At 35.3% G+C, this 21488-nt stretch overlaps 1 protein-coding gene across 2 annotated transcripts; it reads left to right on the top strand.

Moving 5' to 3' along the window:
- Positions 1-3448: 3448 nt before the first annotated feature.
- On the top strand, positions 3449-13537 carry LOC104601035 (RHOMBOID-like protein 1). Of its 2 annotated transcripts, none has more exons than XM_010264217.3 (7): positions 3449-3733; positions 3813-4136; positions 7325-7488; positions 8254-8417; positions 8526-8779; positions 12398-12524; positions 13247-13537. In XM_010264217.3, the coding sequence occupies exons 2-7, from the start codon at positions 3823-3825 to the stop codon at positions 13367-13369; spliced, it is 1146 nt and encodes a 381-aa protein (XP_010262519.1). In that variant the 5' UTR covers positions 3449-3733; positions 3813-3822; the 3' UTR covers positions 13370-13537. The 2 variants fall into 2 exon arrangements, with proteins under 2 accessions (XP_010262519.1, XP_010262520.1); XM_010264218.3 differs by having other exon boundaries at positions 3451-3737.
- Positions 13538-21488: the final 7951 nt, after the last annotated feature.

Raw genomic sequence — 21488 nt, 5'->3', positions numbered from 1 at the left:
TTGCCATTTCAATATAATTGTTAATTATTAGTAAAATTAATAATAAAAATTATTAGCTTTTGTAATTACTTTTATTTATTTAAAGTCAATCAAAATTTAATTTAAAAATAATGAAAATATAAAAGTTATTAAAATTTTAATAACTTTTGCTGCCCCCACCATTGGTGCCGCCTGGTTGATCCCCGTCGTCGCCGGTGCACTGAAATTCTGTGCTGGCATTAACACAACCCAGAAACTAGAACTAATTAAATAATTGAGCAAATGAGTACCCACTTGTGGATTGTGAAAATGCTGCTTGTTTGCTATCTGAGCAGTGCGAGACAGAGATCTAGTGAATCCGTTGTACACCCTTGAACTGAAGCTTCTCCGTTCTACGGATTCAAAGAAAAATTAAGAAAACGACGAGGAGCCTAGAATCCGAGGAATCAGCGCTGGCCAGGCTTAGAGGAAGTGGGCGAAAGCTGTTATGTTAATTTGGTTCAAAGGAGTCGACGTACACGCCTCCTATTGGAGGGTTTGCGCATCCCGTGAACCTAAGGGTCCACTAAATCCGGAGTCCTTTAATCACAAGTGAAATCCAATATCATTTCCTAATTTAGTTGTTCATCATGAATTTAAAGATTTATCTCATTCATCTTAGGGTCGATCAATATTGGTCAATAACTGAGTAGGACTTTGAAACCTATAGAACTTAGGTGAGAACCAAAAACAAGTCAAAATATTTTGGACCGTAAAAAGATCAGATTCACCAACACTCGAATCCAATTTGGTTAATGAATACTGAATTCCTAATTCGAGTTCGATCTGAAATCCGATTAAATTTGAAGACCTTTGATTGAATTTAATCTGATTCCGCTTCAACATTTTAAAATAAAGAAAAAAATAAAAAAGTTAATTACTTCCTAGCTTATATAAATATAAATAAATATGTATTAATATAAAAATAAAATATTGAATTTGTTATATATAAATTGATATATAATATAATAAATTAAATTATATTTTACATATAATTATGTAAATTCATCCGATAGAATTAAATAGAACATTAGTAGAATACAGGTGAGAGAGAGAGAGAGAGAAAGAGAGTCAAAATAGATAATTTAGGTATATATTAATTCAAAAGGGCATTTTTGAGAAATAAAATTATTTGATGACTGACGAAATAGGGAGCGTTATATATAGGTTATAGATTAATGAAAAATTCTAGATAGTGTTTGGTTGCCAATAAAAAAATATTTCATAAGAAAATAGAAAACTAATAGGGCTGTTGGCCTGTCCCGTTGACAAAAATATCATGTTAGATGATCGTAAACCGCAATAATTGTATTAATTTGGGTAATCTAACGGTCTATATAAGGCATGATATAATAAAGTAGTTGAGCAGAGTACTCCTAAGTTATGAAAACAAAACAAAACAAAACAAAACCCACATATATTTTTCTGGATGGTTGAATGAGATGGGCAATCAAATACTGGGTTTTCGGCTCATACATTTCTTCACGATTTGGCCAATTCAATCTGCTCCTCTGAATTGCCCATGTGGACGCTTACTTTGTCAATTGCCAGCTTGAAGACTTGATATTGTCTTACACCCTTAATATCTCTTTTATCTATAAATTAGTAAAGTTGGTTTGAATAATATTATATGTTTATAATTATCTTCTACAAGGCGTATGATCTTTCAAGTATTGTGCCGAAACTCTTTACTCACTGGCAAAAAGATGGTGATAATTGGTGTACAAAACACCTTTCTCAAAATTGTTGTACTACTATCTAGGGTACGGAATTATTAAGATATGCCTACTTTAATTGCAAATTCAATTTAAATATGGATGGATAAGATTTGATTCTAATTTTAACATTGAAGTAAATTTTTTAATTTCTTTTATTTTATAAATTTTTATTGATTTATACAATTAAAAATAGTGATATGTGAGAGAATATATCAAAATATAAGGGCGATACTATATCATAGTTGAGGATTTTGATAAATAAAAAAAAAATCAATAAAAGCTTCTGATATTGAACGAAATGAAGATTTATCTAACATAAACAAATTGAATTTATCCCATTTGATTTCAATCCATTTGGAGTACTTATTTTGCCAATGTAGAGAATATAAAGTATATGCATGGACGTCTTCATATATCATTATATTTATGTAATCAGCTGCATAGAATTTTTTTTGGTAATGGTATATAATTCACCTAGCCAATGTAGAGAGTATAAAGTAGTTTTTATGTGGGTTACAACCCACTGGGTGGGGTTTTAAGTGGGCAATTATGGATTGGGTGATGGGTACCCATTAGGTACATAATACAATGTTAAATTCTCCAATCTTGCCAATGACCCTATTGACAAGATGGTCATTTAGCACCCCTCCAAATGGGGATTCGGGATCTACTATATTTCTAATGCACAGTTGTCATGTCTCGTAGATAGTATATCGAAGCTCCCAAGTGGGAGGCTCATGATCAAATCCGTGAAATTATAAGCTCTCCATGGTATCATGGTATCCTTAGTGGGCCTCACATTCACCCTACTCTCTGCTCCATCCAGATTTTCATGTCATGTAATGTGTAGTATACAATACCAAACTCCTATAATATGAGATAGTTCCTTCAAATTCAAACTTGACGTGCAAAGGCAGTTGATGAAATGGTAAAATTTGTAAACGGCTTTGGCCCTGAAAATATGTGAAAGGACTATTTGCCATGAAGGGAAATACTAAAATAATAGTGGGAGAAAGCCTTTTGTGACTTTTGTGAGAGTTTAAAGTTTCCATACACATAGGCCATAGCTAACACAATCATGTGATCTCATGTTTTCAATTCTGTAGTTTCTCTGCCCGGCATATACATTATATAAATGACACGTGTATTGTGGAAAGAGAAAATTGAGAGAGAGGGGCCGGACGAAAATAACTATACAAAGTGAACTAAAATTTTTTGATATTATATATTTTCATTAAAAGAACAATTCGAATATAATACCAAAAAGATATTATATTTAAAAAAATTTAGGGATAAATAGACTATACAGGCGGATTTATCAAAATTTACAGTGTGAGCCGGCGCCCCCATAGCGATAGACAGTCATGGTCATATGCGAGAATCTATAGTTCAGCGGGTTTGATCCTGCACCACCTATTTTGGAGGGGTGTCGACTGATCCAAGTCATCGGTGAGGTTTTACGGTGGCTGGACGTGAAGCCAAGCCAAGTGTCGGTATCGTCTGAACTGAAAAGAATGAAAAATATACAAAGAAAAAATCATAAAAATCATGAAGAAGTAAAAGGGGCCCAACACGTCCGAAATTTTAGTGAAGAGAGAGAGACACCGAGAGAATATGTTGATAACAGCAATTAGGCAAGTATATTTACCAAAAAAGGAAAAAGGCAATTAGGCAAGTAATAAATAGGAAGCAGACGCGAAGTAGGTTTTATTAGTTTAGTATAGCTCTCTTTCTTACTTCTACTTCTAACAACGAAAAAAATAAAAAAGTAACCAACAACTCTCTCTCTCAGCTTCAGCTCTGATCTTTTCAGACTTTCTTTCCTTTATTTGACTTTTTTTTTTTTTTTTTAAATTTCTTGCTCCTCTCTCGCGCGGCATTTTCCATCCAAAAACTCACATTAGCAACTAAGCCTCAATACATCGCATCTGAATCTCGATTTTTATTTTTCCTTCTTCCTTCATTTGGAGAGGAAATCTTCGAGCTCACATTTTCTGGTTTGTAAGTTGTAACACAAGTTCTCTGTTAAATCTGTTTGTCTTTGACCTCTGCTTGAATCGATTTTTCTTTCGTCAGTTTGGCCGTGATGGGAAGGGATCCTCCATCGGACATTGAAAGTAAGGTACACTCACAGCCAAGGCGGGTTGATAACGTGATCCATCCCGTTGGGCCGGAGGCGTCCTCGATGCCTGCGTACTTTTTCAGAGAGTTTCGGCCTTTTAAGAAATGGTTCCCTTGGTTGATACCGTCGTTTGTTGTTGCAAATGTTGTTCTGTTTGTGATCACCATGTACATCAACAATTGCCCCGAGAACTCTGTTTCTTGCGTAGCTCCTTCTCTCGGGAGGTTCTCGTTTCAGCCCTTCAAGGAGAATCCACTCCTGGGTCCTTCCTCATCCACGTGAGTTCTCCTTCATCTTTCCCCCCTTTTTTTTCTCTGTGAATTTGATCTTGTTTATCTGGTGTCATGTAGTAGATTGTGATCCGCTTGTAATTGGTTAACTTTTTTAAGGTATTAGAACAGCTTCTGTAACCTGAATTATTTGGTCTTTTTGAACCTATAAATTGGCTCTATGTGGAGCAATGGCTGGAATATTCTTGTGCTCTAGGACTTGAAATTTATTCATTTATTTTATTCTCTGTTTTCAGAAACCAGAAAAAGCGTCCTTAGTAGGTCAAAAAAAAAAAACAAGGGTTTCTCTCCGAAGTTTGAATAAAGTGTACTTTGTTTTTCATTTTGAATTCTTGTCTGACTTGCATCTTTATGCTAGCTCGTTTCTTTGCCAACCTTGATATTAGAAATTGTGGTCTTCATTTCTCGTATGAGATTGGGACGATGAGATGATGCCTGAATCTTTCTGCAGATTCACGGTAGCTTAATTAGAGCAGTTGTTGTCCAGTGAGAATTTCTGCAGATATATGTGCTTATTCTAATTTTGTTCTATCTTAAGAAATTTAAAAACCAGGGATACTTCAAGATCTTTCTTGTGATGGAAAGAGACCCTCTAGAAGGAGACCGGGATTTCTCATGCTTCCTACTCTAACCAATCTCCGCGTGATATTATCTAGGGCGTGTGTAAAATTCAGTAACTCTCCATGTGCAGGTAACTAAACATAAACTTCTACAACTGTCACACTAATGATCGGTTAGTGTAGGGAATCCGAACTCCTCTAGAAGAGGTCAACAAATTGTTTTCCCGTATGATTATTGTTGTCTGCTAGGGACCTTTAACTTTTGGTAGACAGTAGACACGAATACAGGGTTATCTTGATTCTCTTAGAGGAGACCAACGGGTTTCTTTCACCAGACAAAAACAAGCTATTTTTTGTCCCTCACAAAAATGGGTGTAGAAAAAGTAGAACTTGAATTTTTTGATCCAAAGGTCATTACTGGAAGCGTTTAGGCAAGATATGAGTCTTACTGATAAAAAAAGAAGCAAGATACGGATCTTACTCATGTTAGGGACAATGATAGAACCATTAGGAGTGTATTTGTATAGTTAATCCCCTGATTCCCCTCCAATGCAATTGTGTTCTTCCTGCACCTGCTCCTCTAGCAATGTTTTCTTATGGAGAGTTTTCATATATCTGAATCCAATTAAATGAGGTGTTCTTTCTAGGTATCAGAGCTCTTGCCTTCCTAACATGATATTAGAATTTAGAAAATCTGAGGCTCATTGAATTCCACACTGAGACACTGAACTAGCAAATGATTATCTATATATCACCCTTGATCTCCACTTGCTGCATACCTACGTCGTCCATGAATCTAAAACCTTGGAGCAAAATTTATATTTCAGCTTGAAGTGAGTTGCCTGATACCTTTGGACCCTAATATGCCAATAAGATCTTACCTGTTGTATCTGCAAAAGCACCTCCTATTCCTCATGGTCTTGGGTTACCCAAGGAGCGGTAATCAAAGTTCAACTTTCCACTCCTTGGGATGGGGAAGTCCAACCCTAGTAAGTAGTTTGTTTGGATGTAAATGTGTTAGCAACACAAATTCATGCCTGAATCATTTAGTCTATAGAGAAATCAGGGGCTCTAGACCCTTGAGAAATAAGAAAAAAAAGCAATGTAATAGTAGTTTTCCTCATCATAGCCTTACATAAAGAACACTTGTTGGGTAATAAAGGCTAGCAATAGGTCCTGATCAAGCCTTTATTGGAAAATGATATGAAGGAGGGAAGATAAGGGCTAATTCACCTCATGACAACTCATTACTTAATACATTTGAGAACATTTACCGAGTCTTGTGGAGTCGGCATGTCTAGACTGTTGCTCAGAGTCAATGCCCAAAGATGCATGGAATCAGATGCAACATCTCTTGCACATTAGCCCACTAACTTCATGAGGGAAATTAGGAGCTGAATGGTTATCCAGGTTACATGGGTTCACCGTCCACCATGCAAATTTGCTGATCTGTGAACGGTGAACCCATATAACCTGGATAACCATTCAGCTCCCTAATTTCCTTCATGAAGTTAGTGGGCTAATGTACAAGAGATGTTGCATCTGATTCCATGCATCTTTGGGCATTGACTCTGAGCAACAGTCTAGACATGCTGACTCCACAAGATTTTGATTCAGTAAAAAGTCATTGATTCTAATTCTTGTTGAAGTAGGGAGCTGTGGCTGTTCTAACTTGTCTCTTTTAACTTTCTCTTTGGTTCAGTTTTGTAATTATTAATATCAATTTATTCTTTCCCAATTCTTGATTACCTGGCTACTACCATAATAAACGTTTTTCTTTAATTAGGTATTAGATCTTGAATTAATAGTTGAAGGGTCCGTTGTTTGGTGTAATGGTAAAATCTGGGCTGGAGAGCGTGGAGCTTGGGTTTGCATCTGAGGATGGCCACTTTGTGCAGAAATGCCAAAAGTTAGGTCTGTATCCAGTCTGCCCCTCCCAATACCCAAGATAGTGGGACCAACATTGGCTAATGGCCTTTATCTTGAGCTAGTGGAAGGGCATTGCCATGCATGTGTGGAAGTAAAAATAAAAGCATGAAAAGACATTTAAATTTGGAAAGATTCTTTTACTGTATAAATGACTTAACTCACTTGAAGATTATTTTACTGTACTATTAAAATATTCTGATTTAACTTTTATGGCCTGGATGTAAAGCCAAGGCAAGTATCAAGTTTATATAGTAAATATTAATGGTTGAAAACCTTGGACCCTAACCTTTGCATTACTTCCTTGATTCTTGTGTACCTAAACCCGTAGATGTTTGAAGTTTCCCTCTGTTATTATGGAACCCTAATTTACAGGAGCCATCATTATACTCTACCATTTCCTACTTGAGATGATAAGACATATGATATGAACAGTTAACTTTCTTTGACATACATAGGCAATGAATGCTGAAATGTATATTATGTTTGCTTTTGAAGCAGTTCTTTTTTATGTTAAACAACTTGTTGTTTAACTTAGGTATAAGTTGCAAAAGTTGAAGATTTTGATATGCATAAAATAAACAGTGAACATACTCTCAATGTTTCAGTTTTATTTTTATTTTTATTTTTGATTGGTATAATAAAGAAGGGGATTGTATCTAAGCAACTGTTATATGTCTATTTCTTCAGGTTACAGAAGATGGGGGCTCTAGATGTGGATAAAGTGGTCCATAAACACCAGGCATGGCGCCTTATTTCTTGCATTTGGCTACATGCCGGGGTTTTCCATATTCTTGCTAATATGTTGAGCCTCTTGTTTATTGGAATTCGGCTTGAGCAGGAATTTGGTTTTGGTATGTTTTAAGAAGTTTTCAACTTTACATGAACTCAAATCTTTTCAAGTTTTGATATTATTGGCACTTGAGATGGCATGGAATCAACCCAATTAACTCCTTGTACAAGGAGTTAAATTTAATATCTAAGAAATAAGCACATCAAGTGACAGAGTTCATTTATGATATTACTGGCATATACATTGAGGGCCCATTATGGAGGGCTGAGCTGAAGATTCAGCTGCTTTGAAGCACTCTGGATAAGCTATTTCAAAGAGGCTGAAGCAAACAAGCCTTCAAATGACTGACTGACAGCCAATTTGGGCTCTCCTGATTTGGCAGAAAATGGGCATTGATCATTCATTTATTTGTCGAAGGTATCTAGACCACTAACTTGGCACTGAACAGAACAGAATGATAGAACAGGATTCATGTAACTGACCCCATATAGTTGGGACAAGGCTTAGATGGTGATAATGTATGTAACTAATTTCTTGTAAACTATTTTTATTTTATTTTCTATTTAAAAACAATATTGATTTGGCAAGAACACATTGCATAGATTTTAATTTATGCCATTTTCTTCCATTTTATGTTTTGTTATTTATATATGTTAGCATTTTAACTAAGTGAAAGGACAGTACACGATATTTGTCTTGTCCATGAAATTCTATGAGGTTTCATTCCTTTTGTCAAATCAGATTCTGAAGCTGCATTACCTTGTCCTTAAATATGTAAACTTGTGTGACTTGAACTCTTACCTGGCTCTTGCACCTTCCCTTACAGTGCGAATTGGTTTGCTGTATGTGATCTCTGGACTTGGTGGGAGTTTGTTGTCAGCTCTATTTATCCAATCCAATATCTCCGTCGGTGCTTCTGGTGCACTCTTTGGATTACTAGGAGGCATGCTTTCAGAACTCATCACGAATTGGACAATATATTCAAATAAGGTATCCATAGAATAGTCTCTAGTATAATTAGGGCTTGTAGAAACGTTAATGTCCTCTTGTTACTTCATAAGACAAGAACGCCTAACAGTTTCACTTTTGTATGTGCAGTTTGCAGCATTATTGACCCTCATCTTCATCATTGTAGTTAATTTAGCAGTGGGAATCCTCCCACATGTTGACAACTTTGCCCATATTGGAGGATTTGTTTCAGGTTTTCTTCTTGGATTTGTGTTCCTGATTCGACCTCAGTTTGGATGGATTAACCAAAGAAGCAGTTCACAATATACATCTTCCATGAAACCTAAGCACAAGATTTATCAATATGTATTATGGATCCTTGCTCTGATTCTTCTAGTTGCTGGGTAAACCCCTCTAGCCCTGAAATTTATTTTAATTCTTCAAGTTCAGATACATCTGTTTTTTGCTATGCTGAAATTTGAATTCTTAGAATATTTTCAGAGAAAATATACATATTTAAATGGTAAATTTTTAGAGTTTTATATTACATGATTTCTTGAGGGGAGGGGGGTTCATTTTTCAAACATCACAACTTTCCTTTTGGGAACATATGCAAAAGTTTAGGGGTTGGCTAATAGAGACAACAACACAAGTTTCTTTCATAAAATGGCAAGTGCAAGAAGGTGTGAAAAATAGGGGTGCAAGTCAGGCCAGGTTAGGTTGGGTTGAGGTCAACCCTAACCCAACCCAAGTTGTTGAACCTAAGGTTCAAAGTATCAATACGATACGCGTATCGGTACTTAGAAACACACGAAACTCTTTTTTTTTAGTTTTTTTTTTCAAATTTTGGTTTTTTGGGAAGCTAAAAATAAGTTTTTTTTTTTTTTTTATTAAAAAGGTGGGGTGTTTTGGAGCGTATCTTTTTCCAAAGATACGATACGATATGCCCGATACAGGGCATATGGTATCGATACTTTAAACCATGGTTGGACCCCCAACCCTAAAACTTTTGGTTGGGGTAGGATTGGGTTGGTTTAGGTTGGGCTCGGGTTGGCCTGACTTCTCTACTTCCTTTTGCCAAATGTACTTATTTTCTAGACTCTTAAGAGTTCATGTTAATTCAGTATTATGTTGAAAGAACATAGTTATTATGCTTTTTGGGTTGGATTTGGGCCAACTCAACCCAAGTTGTAGCCTTAGTGAAAATACCATTAAAAGGTTGGTAGTTGATGGGGATTGTTACAAGAAGAAGGTGGGATCAAGAACTGTATATGAATTTCTGTTCAAACTGAAGTGGAAGTATAGACCAAAACTGGAACGGTTAGATTTTGAGGGAATTACAACTGAACAAGCAAGGGAGCTGGAGAGATGTTTTTATGAGGTGGAGGTCTGAAAGGAAATTAAAGAGATGGAGGGGGACAATGCTCTGGGCCTAGATGGGTTTACAATGGCATTCTACAAGTGGTATTGGGAGTTTATTTAGAGAGACTTACTATTAGGGTTTTTGAGTAGTTTCACACTTCAGAAACTTTGGAGGGAAGTTTAAACTCCACTTTCATCATCCTTATTCCGAAGGAGAAAGGACATTGGAACTCTCATTGGTATTGTATTTGAAACCATTTCTAAGTCCTAGCAGAAAGGATGAAACCTCTAATTGGGCAGGTAATTTCCGATTGTCAAGGTGCTTTTGGAGAGGGTAGATTTATGACAGATGGTGTTTTAGTAGCAAATGAGCTGATTGATGCTAAATTGAGGAGTGGAAGTCCCGGGTTGCCAATATTATGTGGATTTAGAAAAGGCCTATGACCATGTAAATTGGCACTGTAGGAGGATGGATTTGTCTTGGTCAATAGAGTTTGAAAATTGAAGGAAGCAGTTGGGAGACTTTAAGAGTTCCTCTGTAGATGAGTGTAGATGAGTTGTAATGGCAAAGATCCTGAGCTGAGAGGGATTCTCTCCTGAGAAGGTCTGGTACGCCTTTCTATCTGGAATATCCAAGTTTCTTTTCTGTTTGGCTATTTATAGTGATTCTTGAACTTTCCTATCTTTCGGAAAGGCTTTTATAATTATTCTCCTTCTTTTGTCTTTTTTTGCATAACTTTTATTAGATGCACTTAGGATCATGTGCCCACGTGGGTTGTGCCATGTCTCATTCTGGAATTGATTAAACAGGGTTGCAGGCCACACAAGTTCTCTAGTACAAAGGCTATCTTGTTGCCTCTTCCCGAGACTACACATCTCCTCACTTTTCGTTTTATTCTCTTTCTCAAGTGATGCAAGTCTATGCTCTCATAAAATATTTCTTGGGTTATATTTTGAGAAGGATAAAATTTGTTTTCAAATGGAGAAATTGGGTAAAAGTATGCATTCCCACCCCTCTAATTTCGGTTTTGGTGAATGGAGTAACTTGTGGAAGTTTCAGAAATTCAAGAGGTATAAGGCAAAGGTACCCATTCTCTCCATTCTTATTTATTTGTGTGATGGAAGCGTTAAGTAGAATGGTTAAGAGGGTTGAGTCAGGTGGTTTCCTAGAAGGCTTTTCAATGGGGGGCTGAAAGGGTGGAGGTACCTTTATTACAGTTCATTTCTGTGATACTTCTTAAGAGCAGCTAGGGTACATTATGTCAATTCTCCATTTTGAAGTTGTGGTAGGGCTACATATTAATGCTCATAAAAGTTAGCTAATGGCAATGGGGGAAGTGCAAGAGTTGGGTCAATGGGTGGAAGAGTGGGGATGTAAAGTAGGGAACCTGCCTTCAAAATATCTGGGCATGCAGTTAGGGGTCAAATGCAAATTAAAAAAAAAAACTTTGGGAACCAATTAGGGAAAGGGTGGATAGGACATTGGCTGCTTGGAAAACTAGATACTCTCAAATGGAGGCAGATTCACTACTCTAAGGAGTGGCTTGTCTTAAATTCCTGTGTATTTTATTGTCCCTTTATCCAATTCCATCAAGTATTGCAGCATCCATAGAGAAGAGGATGATATCTTTATCATGGAGGGGGTGGAAGGAGAAGAAACATCATTTTGTTAACTGGGGCAAGGTCTGTAGACCAAAAAGGCTCCGAGGTTTAGGAGTAAGGAGGTTGAGCAAGGTCAATAGAGCTCTTTTAGGTAAATGTTTTTGGAGGTTTGAGGAACAGAAGGGTAAGCTATGTAGGGTAATTCAGGTGGAATATGGGGTGGTAACCTGGAGCAGTTGCTTAACCTATCGTGTTCTGTTTGGAAGGGAATTGAACAAGTACAGGGTCTGTTCAGTAGAAGTGTGTCGTACATGGTAGGAAATGGGCAAAAGGTTGTGTTTTGGAAGGATTGATTGTGTGGTAACAAACCTCTAATGGAAGTGTTTCCAGAGCTTTTTGATATAGCCTCTGAATCTCTGATAAAGATGCAAATGTGGCAAGCTGCATGCAGGTTCAGATTGGTGGTATTGTATAGGTGCCCCACTTGAACCTCTATTATTGCCATCCTCTTATGATATTATTTGTGTTGAATGTTGAGAACTCATCTGACTATCCGACATATGAACCCAATTTTCCACTGACAGATACAAGCCCCAAAAAAATGCCTCTGAAGTCTGCCCTTTGTTGAAGAAGAAAGATTCATTGTCATTTCAGGTGGATCCCTAGAGAGCTGAATAGTGTGGCGAATGCTCTAGCAAAATCTGGGGTGGTCAGGGATTCTTTGTATAGTGATTCTTTTCTGCTTTTGTAAATGGTTGGAAGGGTCTTTTTGACAATATTGTTTTTCCAAGCTTCTTTCTGTTTTCTTTTCTTTTTAATTTTGAGCTAAAATCATTTCAAAGTCAGATTCCCCCATTTAATACTATATTCTTCTAACAATGGGCAAGACAAATAAAGTTCTTAAGTCTTTCCTGGTGAACAAGAAATATATAAAGAATACCATACCGGTTAGCACTGTATGAGAAATTGCATATAAATGGCAGAATTGTAAAAGGACAAGAAAAGTTGTTTTAATTATTATCAGTTTGATAATTCAGTGCAACTGTACCTTTTGACAGGTTTACCGCTGGCTTGGTTATGCTTTTCCGAGGGGTTAATGCAAACGACCATTGTTCCTGGTGCCATTATTTGAGCTGCATTCCTACTTCAAGATGGAGCTGCAAGTCAGAGCAAATGTACTGCCTGGTAATTAATGCTTCCACTCATTGACCGTGCTTGACCGTGCTCACACCGTTTGCAGTTCCTTTCAGCCTTGTATTGGGAATATCTCCCATGAAAAAAAAAGCATACGTATGGAGATATCCCCAATGCAAGGCTGCAACTGTCTTGTGAGGACTGAATCCGATCTCCTTTGCCACCTTGCCAAGCTTTGTGAAATTGTTTGTGTTCAGGCCCAGCCCACAATATAGTATATCATAATATGCAGTATGCATATAAATATGATAAGACGATACAGTATTTTGTATTATATAAATTTTATCAAATAATTTATACATATATTATATGTTATATAAATATAAAATAATTATATTTCATAAAATTTAATAGTAACTTGGGTCGAAAGCCCATGATCACCCCTAGTTATGCGTCCCTCAGGTGAGTAAAGGGTGGGAGTCTTGGGAGGGGTGGACTGGATATGGACCTAATCTCTCTCTCTCATGAAGTGACACGCTTGTCAGTCTGAGATTTTACCTTACACCAAGCAGTTTCCCTTTAGGGAAGTCTTAAAGCATCTTACAACATACATCAAGAATATCCCTTCAATTTTACCTTTTCTCACTTGACGGAACCATAGAATGTTGTCAGGATTTATGTGAATCCAAGTGGTTGTGACAAGGCTTGTAATGCACATATATTAATTTTTGCTTGATGCATGAAGTTGACGTGAGCTCAACCTGTTCTTGTAGGAGAGCCAAAATGGAGGCCAGTTCAACTTAACATGCCCAAGCAATGGGAAAAGCAGAATTTATGCACTATCAAATCCATCTGAGTCTCAGATCAGAACGCTATGTACTCAACTTTGTACGTGAGATATACATTGGTACAGTTAGATTGGTTTGAAAGGCCTAGGGTTCGTTCTGTTATACGCGTGCATGTAAATCATTCAGCTTTTAGGCATAGGTGATTCGTATGTGCGTATGTTTGGAATATTTCTGTTTTATCCATTCAGTGAATAAATGTCTCTTCTTTTTTAGCTACTGCCTTGTGCTTTGCTTGCTTCAGTCTTCATTAATAAAGTTTTCTTGTTGGATAAAAAAAAAAGGGTTTTGACCAATCAAACACCCCCTCCTCATTGGTTACCACTTTTATGATATTGTTGATTGTGTACATATTTTTCCGATATCATGCCTTTCCAATAGCATTGTTGAACCCTATTTCTTATTTGCCTTGCAAAAGAATTCTAAACAGATACAAAAGGGGGGGGGGGGGGAGAGAGATGATCATGGTGCCCTGGACTTGAAGCGAAGGCAAGCTGGCCAAAGCCAAGTATTATCATTTGTAGGAGACACATAGACATTAGACAAGCCAAGATATGAATCGGGATTTACTCTTCACAGAGTGCAACTCACACTGAACTCACAGCTCCATCCTACTGTGTATTGGAACATCTCTTTATGAATAACAACACAAAATACAGGGGATGGTCTTGATGTGTGGTTGAGGCATGTGAAATTGGTGTGAGAAGTGCTCTATGAGGAGCAGATCCGGACTGCTTTGCAGTTGCATGGACGTGGATTATGAAGTTTTTTTTTTTTGGTACGTGGATTGGAAAGTTTATACCAGCTTTACGATTTTTTTTTCTTGTACCTTTAGCTCAGTTTGGAGTACAAATGCAAATGTGTAGAGTACAAAACCTTATATTTTAGGTTTTGTATATATTTACATTGGACCTGTCTGTACATTTTCATATATTCTATATTATTTTATATATATTTACACTCTACATATTTGCATTTATACTCCTTTTCAACTGAGCCTTTATTGCATCATACACAACATATCTTTGATACTTTTTATCAACTTAGTGGGTCCGCCATTTGCCATTGGCGTTAATTCCTTGCACAATGTTACAGATGTGTAGTGTAAGATGCATTTGATTGATGCAAAGAAAAAAAAAAAAAGAAAGAAATTATTCGTCGGCAATTAACATTTCCCAAACATTTTACTTTACAAGCTTGATTACATTAACAGCTGGCTTGTATAAAGCTAACTAGATAGAGTAACATCATGTCTAGCAAGATTGTGAGCTTACCTTATTGTAATGTCTAGGACAAAACATCACTGAGCTAAGGGCGATATGTGACATGTCTCTACAAACATCCTTCAAGTAGATTCCTACAGAGAAGGAATAATTAACAATCTGAGAATCTTCCTTTATAAAGACAAAGACATGATCAAGTTGCAATAACATAATCAACTTCAGTGCATCACAAAACTTTCCAAGGAGAATAAAGCTTGAGAGGAACAGACCTGGCAGCAACCATCACGCCAGGTTGAGACCCTAAGACCCAATAGCAATATGTGTGTGGACAATGAAAAAATTAATGTTCTAATAACTCCTCCCCTTGAACACGTAGTATCAAACCCTGGATTGTCTGTTAGATAATTCAGTTTTAACTGGCATGCAACCTGTTAAACACTTCCAAAGGAGTGAAAGAACCCGTATGCATGTGTATGGATTATATTAACGTACTAGCAGGGATCCATGCGGTGTATGGGAAAATCTGAAAGATTTAATAATTTTTTTTCATTTAATGTTGATTTATAAAAAATAATTATTGTTAAGGCACTCTACGGGTGGGTTCAGGGCAATCCACCCCATCCCTTTTCTGGCCCCATAGTCAAGACACTCTACCCCATCCCTGCCCCATCCCTAATGTCACGTGGGTTCAGTGCAAGGTAACCACTCCTCAATCTTGGGCGAGTTCAGGGGCAAGGCACTCCACTCCTCATTAAGGATGGAGAATTCTCGAATTTTCTTGCCTTGTCCCCAGCATTGGGCGGGTTCAAGTAGAGATGTAAATTAGGTCGTGTTGGATCAGCGCGACACGACCCGCATGTGACCTGCACAAAGTGCGAGTCGTGCTATGTTGGCCCACGAGGCGTCTCGAGCTGTGCCTCCCTCCTCTAGGATAATTTGGGGGGGGGTCGGTTTAGCACGGCCCACGGCTCGAGAACGCACGGGCTCGTGCCATGCCGTGGGTTGGGCTGGTCCATGGGCTGGGCCTTGGGCTAGGCCATGCCACACACCAAGCCAAGCTCAAGGCAAGGCACCTACTCCCTGTCCAAGGTTTTTAAAATTGGACCAAATAGGGAACCATTATGAAGTCGAACGGTCCGATTGTTGTCCGAACGGATGACCCACTCTGACAAAAAAAATTTAGAAAAACAAAAAAAAAGGCCAAAAACTATTGTTCGGGTTGACGGTTCGATCACCCAAGTCAGTGGTTCACTAACCAAATAAACGGTTTTTGGACAAAAAGCGGTTTTGAGGTGAAACTGTGTCTGGTTCCCAACTTTTCCGATCTAACCATCTGTTTGATCCAGTTTTGAAAACATTGTCCCCGTCAACCCAATATTCAATTTGATGATAGAAATGACCAAAAGAACATATTGAGTATCAACCACATGGTAAATTTCTAAAAGTACACTAAATTGTCTTTAATATTCAAAAATGTAATTTTATGAAAAATTTGGAAAATTTATTGTACTTGTGTAATTTTGAAATTTATTCAAATTTTTATTAAATAATTTATTTTCTTTTTAAATGGTTTACTTATAGAATTATACTAATTTATCTTATAATTTCTAATATAAACTAACCAATAATTTCCCTTTTCCAATATTATACTAATTTATCTTAATAATTTGTGTAATTATTTGTTCTAATTATAGTTTTCCATTCCCCATAGTCATTTATCTTTACTAATTTTCAATAAATTGCAATGAAAATTACATAATTTATCAATGGTTTTCCAAAATCTATAAAATGTAATAAATTTTCATAAAATTTTCAAAATATTCTAATAATTTTCAATAATTATTTAATGCATTTTAAATAAATTTTCAAAAACTTTATATCTTTTAATTTCAAAAATGTTATTTTATGAAAATGTAGTTTTATGAAATTTTATGAAAATTTTATTACATTTGTGTAACTATGGGGATTTACTGAAAATTTTTTAAATTGTTATTAAATATGTATTTTTATTTGGTAGTTTACTAAAAAAGTTACACTAATTTATCTTTTATTTTTCAATATAAATTAATTAATAATTTCATTTTCTAACATTATAATATTTTGTTCCCCCATTTGTATCTAGTTATTAATTATAATAATAACAATAACTAAAATTTTATACTTTTTGATATTTTTTAAATATAATTCTCAATTTTATAGAAATTAGTTAAAGAGTTTGCAATTTCTATAAATGTTGTTAATGAGTTAATTAATAATGATATTTATTAATTTTTGGTAATTTACTAATCGTACTAATAAGAATATTTAATTTTTGGTTATTTACTAACCGTATTTATTAACTTTTGGTAATAACACTATTTAATACTCATTGAATATGGGTGGGATTAAATATTAACTGTATTTAACTATTTATTAATTAATATAAATATTTTAAATGAGGGAGAGTGGATATAGATGGGGGGATGCATTTTAGAAATTGATTAGGGAGTTGGTCAACATGATATTTTCCTATTGGTTTAAATAAGATACCTTAGGAGAGAGATTATATGAATATTTTTAGGTAGTTGGGTGACATAGCTTAATGGGAGTGGTGGGAAGGGGAGAGGAGAGAAAGTCAAAGAAAATGTAGGGTAGGGATAATGGAGTAAGGAGAGGCATGGTGACGGGACCCGTGGGATGCAGGGGCTTTGTTAAGATAAAGTTAAACAATAGAAATACATAAGAGTATATAATTGTTTTATATTTTAACATTTTAATAAACAATTTGACCAAACTCAATCAGAGTTGGTCGGTTTTCTAGTATTTCAGATCGACTTTGGTTTAATAAATATATATTAATATTTAATATTTTAAATTTAATTTCTTAATACTAGAAAGTAGGAAAATTCTCATATTTCTTAGTTAAAATATTTTATATCATACATTTAATTTTTGTAATTTATTTTTTAATAATCTCATTGTAATTTATGAAATTTAAAGTTAATTTTTAAGTTTAAATCTTTTGAACAAACAAACTAAACCGAAAATAGACCCAAAACGATACAACCCGATTTGATGAGTTTTTAGTAATGGTCAATCGGTTTCGAGTGACAAACTATGGACTTGACTAGATCAATTTAGTTGGCGAAACAACCTGCAATTGAATTGAACCAATCATTGAACACTCCTAATTTCAACTAAATTTATAGTCTAATCTCTAATAAACAACAATAGTTTAATCTCCAATAATTGTTGAAAATTTATAACAAACGTACACAATCATTGAAAATAAGTTTATAATGAAAATATAATAGATATATAATAAAAATACAATAATTACAAAAATATAATAAATAATAAAATATACTAAATTAGTCAATAAATAGTGTAATCTCAAATAATAGTTTAATCTATAATAAGTATTAATCTATAAATTATAAAAATTATATAATTACTAAAAAAAAGTTATAACAAAAATACAATAAATACGATAAATTAAATTTCAAAAGTTAAATAATAGTTGTTTAATATCCAATAATTATTGATAAATTTCTATTAAATAAAAAAAATAGATTTATAAATAATTACTGAATGCATATTTATAAAAAACAATAAATAATTACTGAAAATAAAATAAATATTAGTTATAGTATATATTAGTATATAATGAATATACACTATTATTGTAAAATTATTACTAATAAATATAAGTTTTTGATAGTTATTTTCTATAATTATTAATTGATATAAGTGAAATTAGTTATTTACAATATTATTTAGTTATTGAAATAATATTGTTATTTAAATTCTTAAAATATTAATTATTTATTGAATTTAATAATCCATAAAATTATAATTGTACTATTATTACATAATTTGTTATTAATTTTGTGAAATAGTAAATTATTATTAATATGAATATTATGAATTCTATTATAATTATTTTTCTACTTTTAAGATTTCTTTTAAATTTATTACATAATTTCGTTATTTTAACTATTTAAAATTTTGTCATGTTAAATATTTTTTTATTTAAATATTTAAATAATATGTAAAATATTATTTAGATATTTTAACGTTTTTATTTAATATTTTTAGTTGTTGAAATATTTAAGTAAGGTTTTATTTTTTAATGTTAAATTTTTATTATTGAATAATTCATAAAATTATAATTTATATTGTTACTACATAATTTCATAATGAATTTTGTAAAAATATTGAATTATTAATAATATGAATATTATTAACTATATTATTTTTTTGTGATTTGAATAAATATTTTAAATTTAGTATATAATTTTGTTATAACATTTAAATAGTTCTGAATTTTTTTAATTGAAACTTTATTTAGATAGATATAGATAAAAAGTGGGGGAGAGGATAAATAGGAATTAGAGATAGCTTAGGAGAGAATCTCTCTACTAAATTAGAGATAATTTAAGAGATAAATAGGAGTTAGAGATAATTTAGGACATAAATAGGAATTAGAGATAATTTAGGAGGAAGTGGGGGAAAGTGGTGCCACTTGGCTAAACTTTAGAAAAGCTTTATGGTTGTTAGAAATAGTTTGATATATGTGATTTCATTGTTGGTTTAATGTATAATTATGTGAAATTAAAAAAATAAAAAATTCAAAAAAACACAGAATTAGATATACCAGTATTAATATTAAGATCATATATGAATGCTTCGTCCCAGAACTTCCTCAAAGATAATTTGGTTCCATTATAACCATATGAGAACGAATATTTGCGGTTAGATATACCAGTATTAATATTAAGATCATATAATGATAATAATTATGTATTCTGCCATATTAGGCTAAATGCATGATTTTTTTTTTTTCGAAAATGCCCGAAGGTTGATTCAATCAATAATTACTCAGTTACATGGATTCAAAAGAAGGAATCAAGAAAGTGGGTGCTACAGACTAAGTGTGCGCTGAAAAACAAGACAATATATGTTTAGCGAGTTTATGGACAATCCGATTACAAATCCGTAGAGCAAAAGTAACTGAATAGTCTTGAAGGTGGGCTAAATGCATTATTGCTACGTATTCATCAATCATCATATAATAATCGATGGAGTTTTGTCCTCGTCTTCTTCTTTAATCTCATCTTCTCTATGCGTTGAGTACTACTACTATGGATTCAGTTGATTTGGGATGGTGCTCATGATCTGAGACCGCGACATCCATTTCAACTTCATATTCTGACTTAGATAATGCAAGTCTGTTACTCTGTACTTGGATTGAATCAAGGAAGATTAAGGCAGACCCTTATTTTGGTCTGCAATCGTCGCACCATTTATAAGTCAATCACGTTTTTACTAGTTGTGAAATGTGGATTGTGATGTCCCCAGCCCAAGAAGCTCTCCTATATATGTTCACAACACACAAGACTTGTGGTCTTATGGATGGGTTTAGCCGTATAGACCGATGCCATGACTTGTCATTTCCCATGTTTTAGACAAGTGGACTCACCAAGACCAAATGATGGATCCTACTTCATTGGCTGGGGTGGAACCATATAAATATATGACCCTATTCTAAACAAGTAACAAACACCACTAAAAGCAATTCTCAAATCAGTTGGTTTGAAAATTTGATTATGCTGATTTTTCCATTCTGTGTGTGCCCCGATATCCAGTTGGGACTTGGGAGGAGCCGGGATCTGTTCCTCACAAATGGGCGCCTCACAGGCACATTTACCATGCATTGGGAACATCTCCCATGATAATAATTAATAAGTACGGGAGATGTTTCGAATGCATGGTAGGATGTGTGTGAGACGCCTGTGAGGCGCCAGGAGCAGATCTGGTCTCACTTGGGAGTTGAGTCCCAATCATTTGAAATGGTAAATTATGACTGTATCTGTATTAACACCATTCATGTCTGCCTCCCTAGACTCAAGTCCGGGTTCGCATCTGCCCCCCACCGATATCCAGTTGGGATTTGGGAGGAACCAGGATCTGCTCCTCACAAATGGGCGCCTCACAGGCACATCCACCGTGCATTGGAAACATTTTCCATGAATAATAATTAATAAGTACGGGAGATATTCCGAATGTATGGTAGGATGTGCGTGTGAGACACCTGTGAGGCACCAGGAGAAGATCCGATCTCACTTGGGAGTTGTGAGTCCCAATCCTTTGAAGTCGTAAGTTATGAGTTATGACTGTATCTGTATTAACACCATTCATGTCTGCCTCCCTAGACTCAAGGCCGGGTTCACATCTGCCCCCCAAAAACGTCCCACACAACCGGAATGTGACGTGTGTTATGAGACACGCGCATTAGGCGAGACGCATGCGAAATCACTTTTGATGCCGTTTTTTCTCTCGCTTGTTAATTCCTCTCTCGCCCAAAGGCTTTCTTCTCCCAGTCTTCTCCATTCACTTCGAACCCTGTAACCCCGAAACCCTTGTCCTTTCGTAACCCACCCATCGGACAATTAACCCAATCGAGTTCCATCGGCCGACGCTGACGGCCATACCGACAGGCGGTAAATAGTCTGTAATGTAAGTTTTTCTCATTTCTTTTTGATATAGCGCAATCCAGCTGCTCCCTGTTGGAGATGATCTAGCTACCAACAACGACGGGAACTAAAGAACCTGCAAGAGATGAATCAGAGAACCCGGGGTGGCTTACCCTGCGATGTCATTCCGATGGTTAAGTTAACACTTAATAGAGAGCTTGAAGATGGTAATAGATTGTGAGAGAGCTAGAGAGCAGAGATCGCGCATACCTTCACCCCTGGGGGGTGAGGTCTTTATATACTGGAGTTCTTGCAGGTTTGGTGGAGTAGTTCCTGGATCCCCGCTATGATGGGATCTACTTTCGTGTTAGGTGGGGATAACGCCACCAACCGGTAAGGTCGCCCATTTTCGTCTGAATTGGAGAGTGGGTGAGCTAATATAGCCGTTACAAGGTACGATCCCGTAAGATGCGGGGTATGGTGGTGAGATCC

Source organism: Nelumbo nucifera, chromosome 2 (assembly GCF_055504915.1).
Source record: "Nelumbo nucifera cultivar China Antique chromosome 2, China Antique-T2T, whole genome shotgun sequence".
Classification (NCBI taxonomy): domain Eukaryota; kingdom Viridiplantae; phylum Streptophyta; class Magnoliopsida; order Proteales; family Nelumbonaceae; genus Nelumbo; species Nelumbo nucifera.
This window is presented reverse-complemented; position numbering and strand designations above follow the sequence as displayed.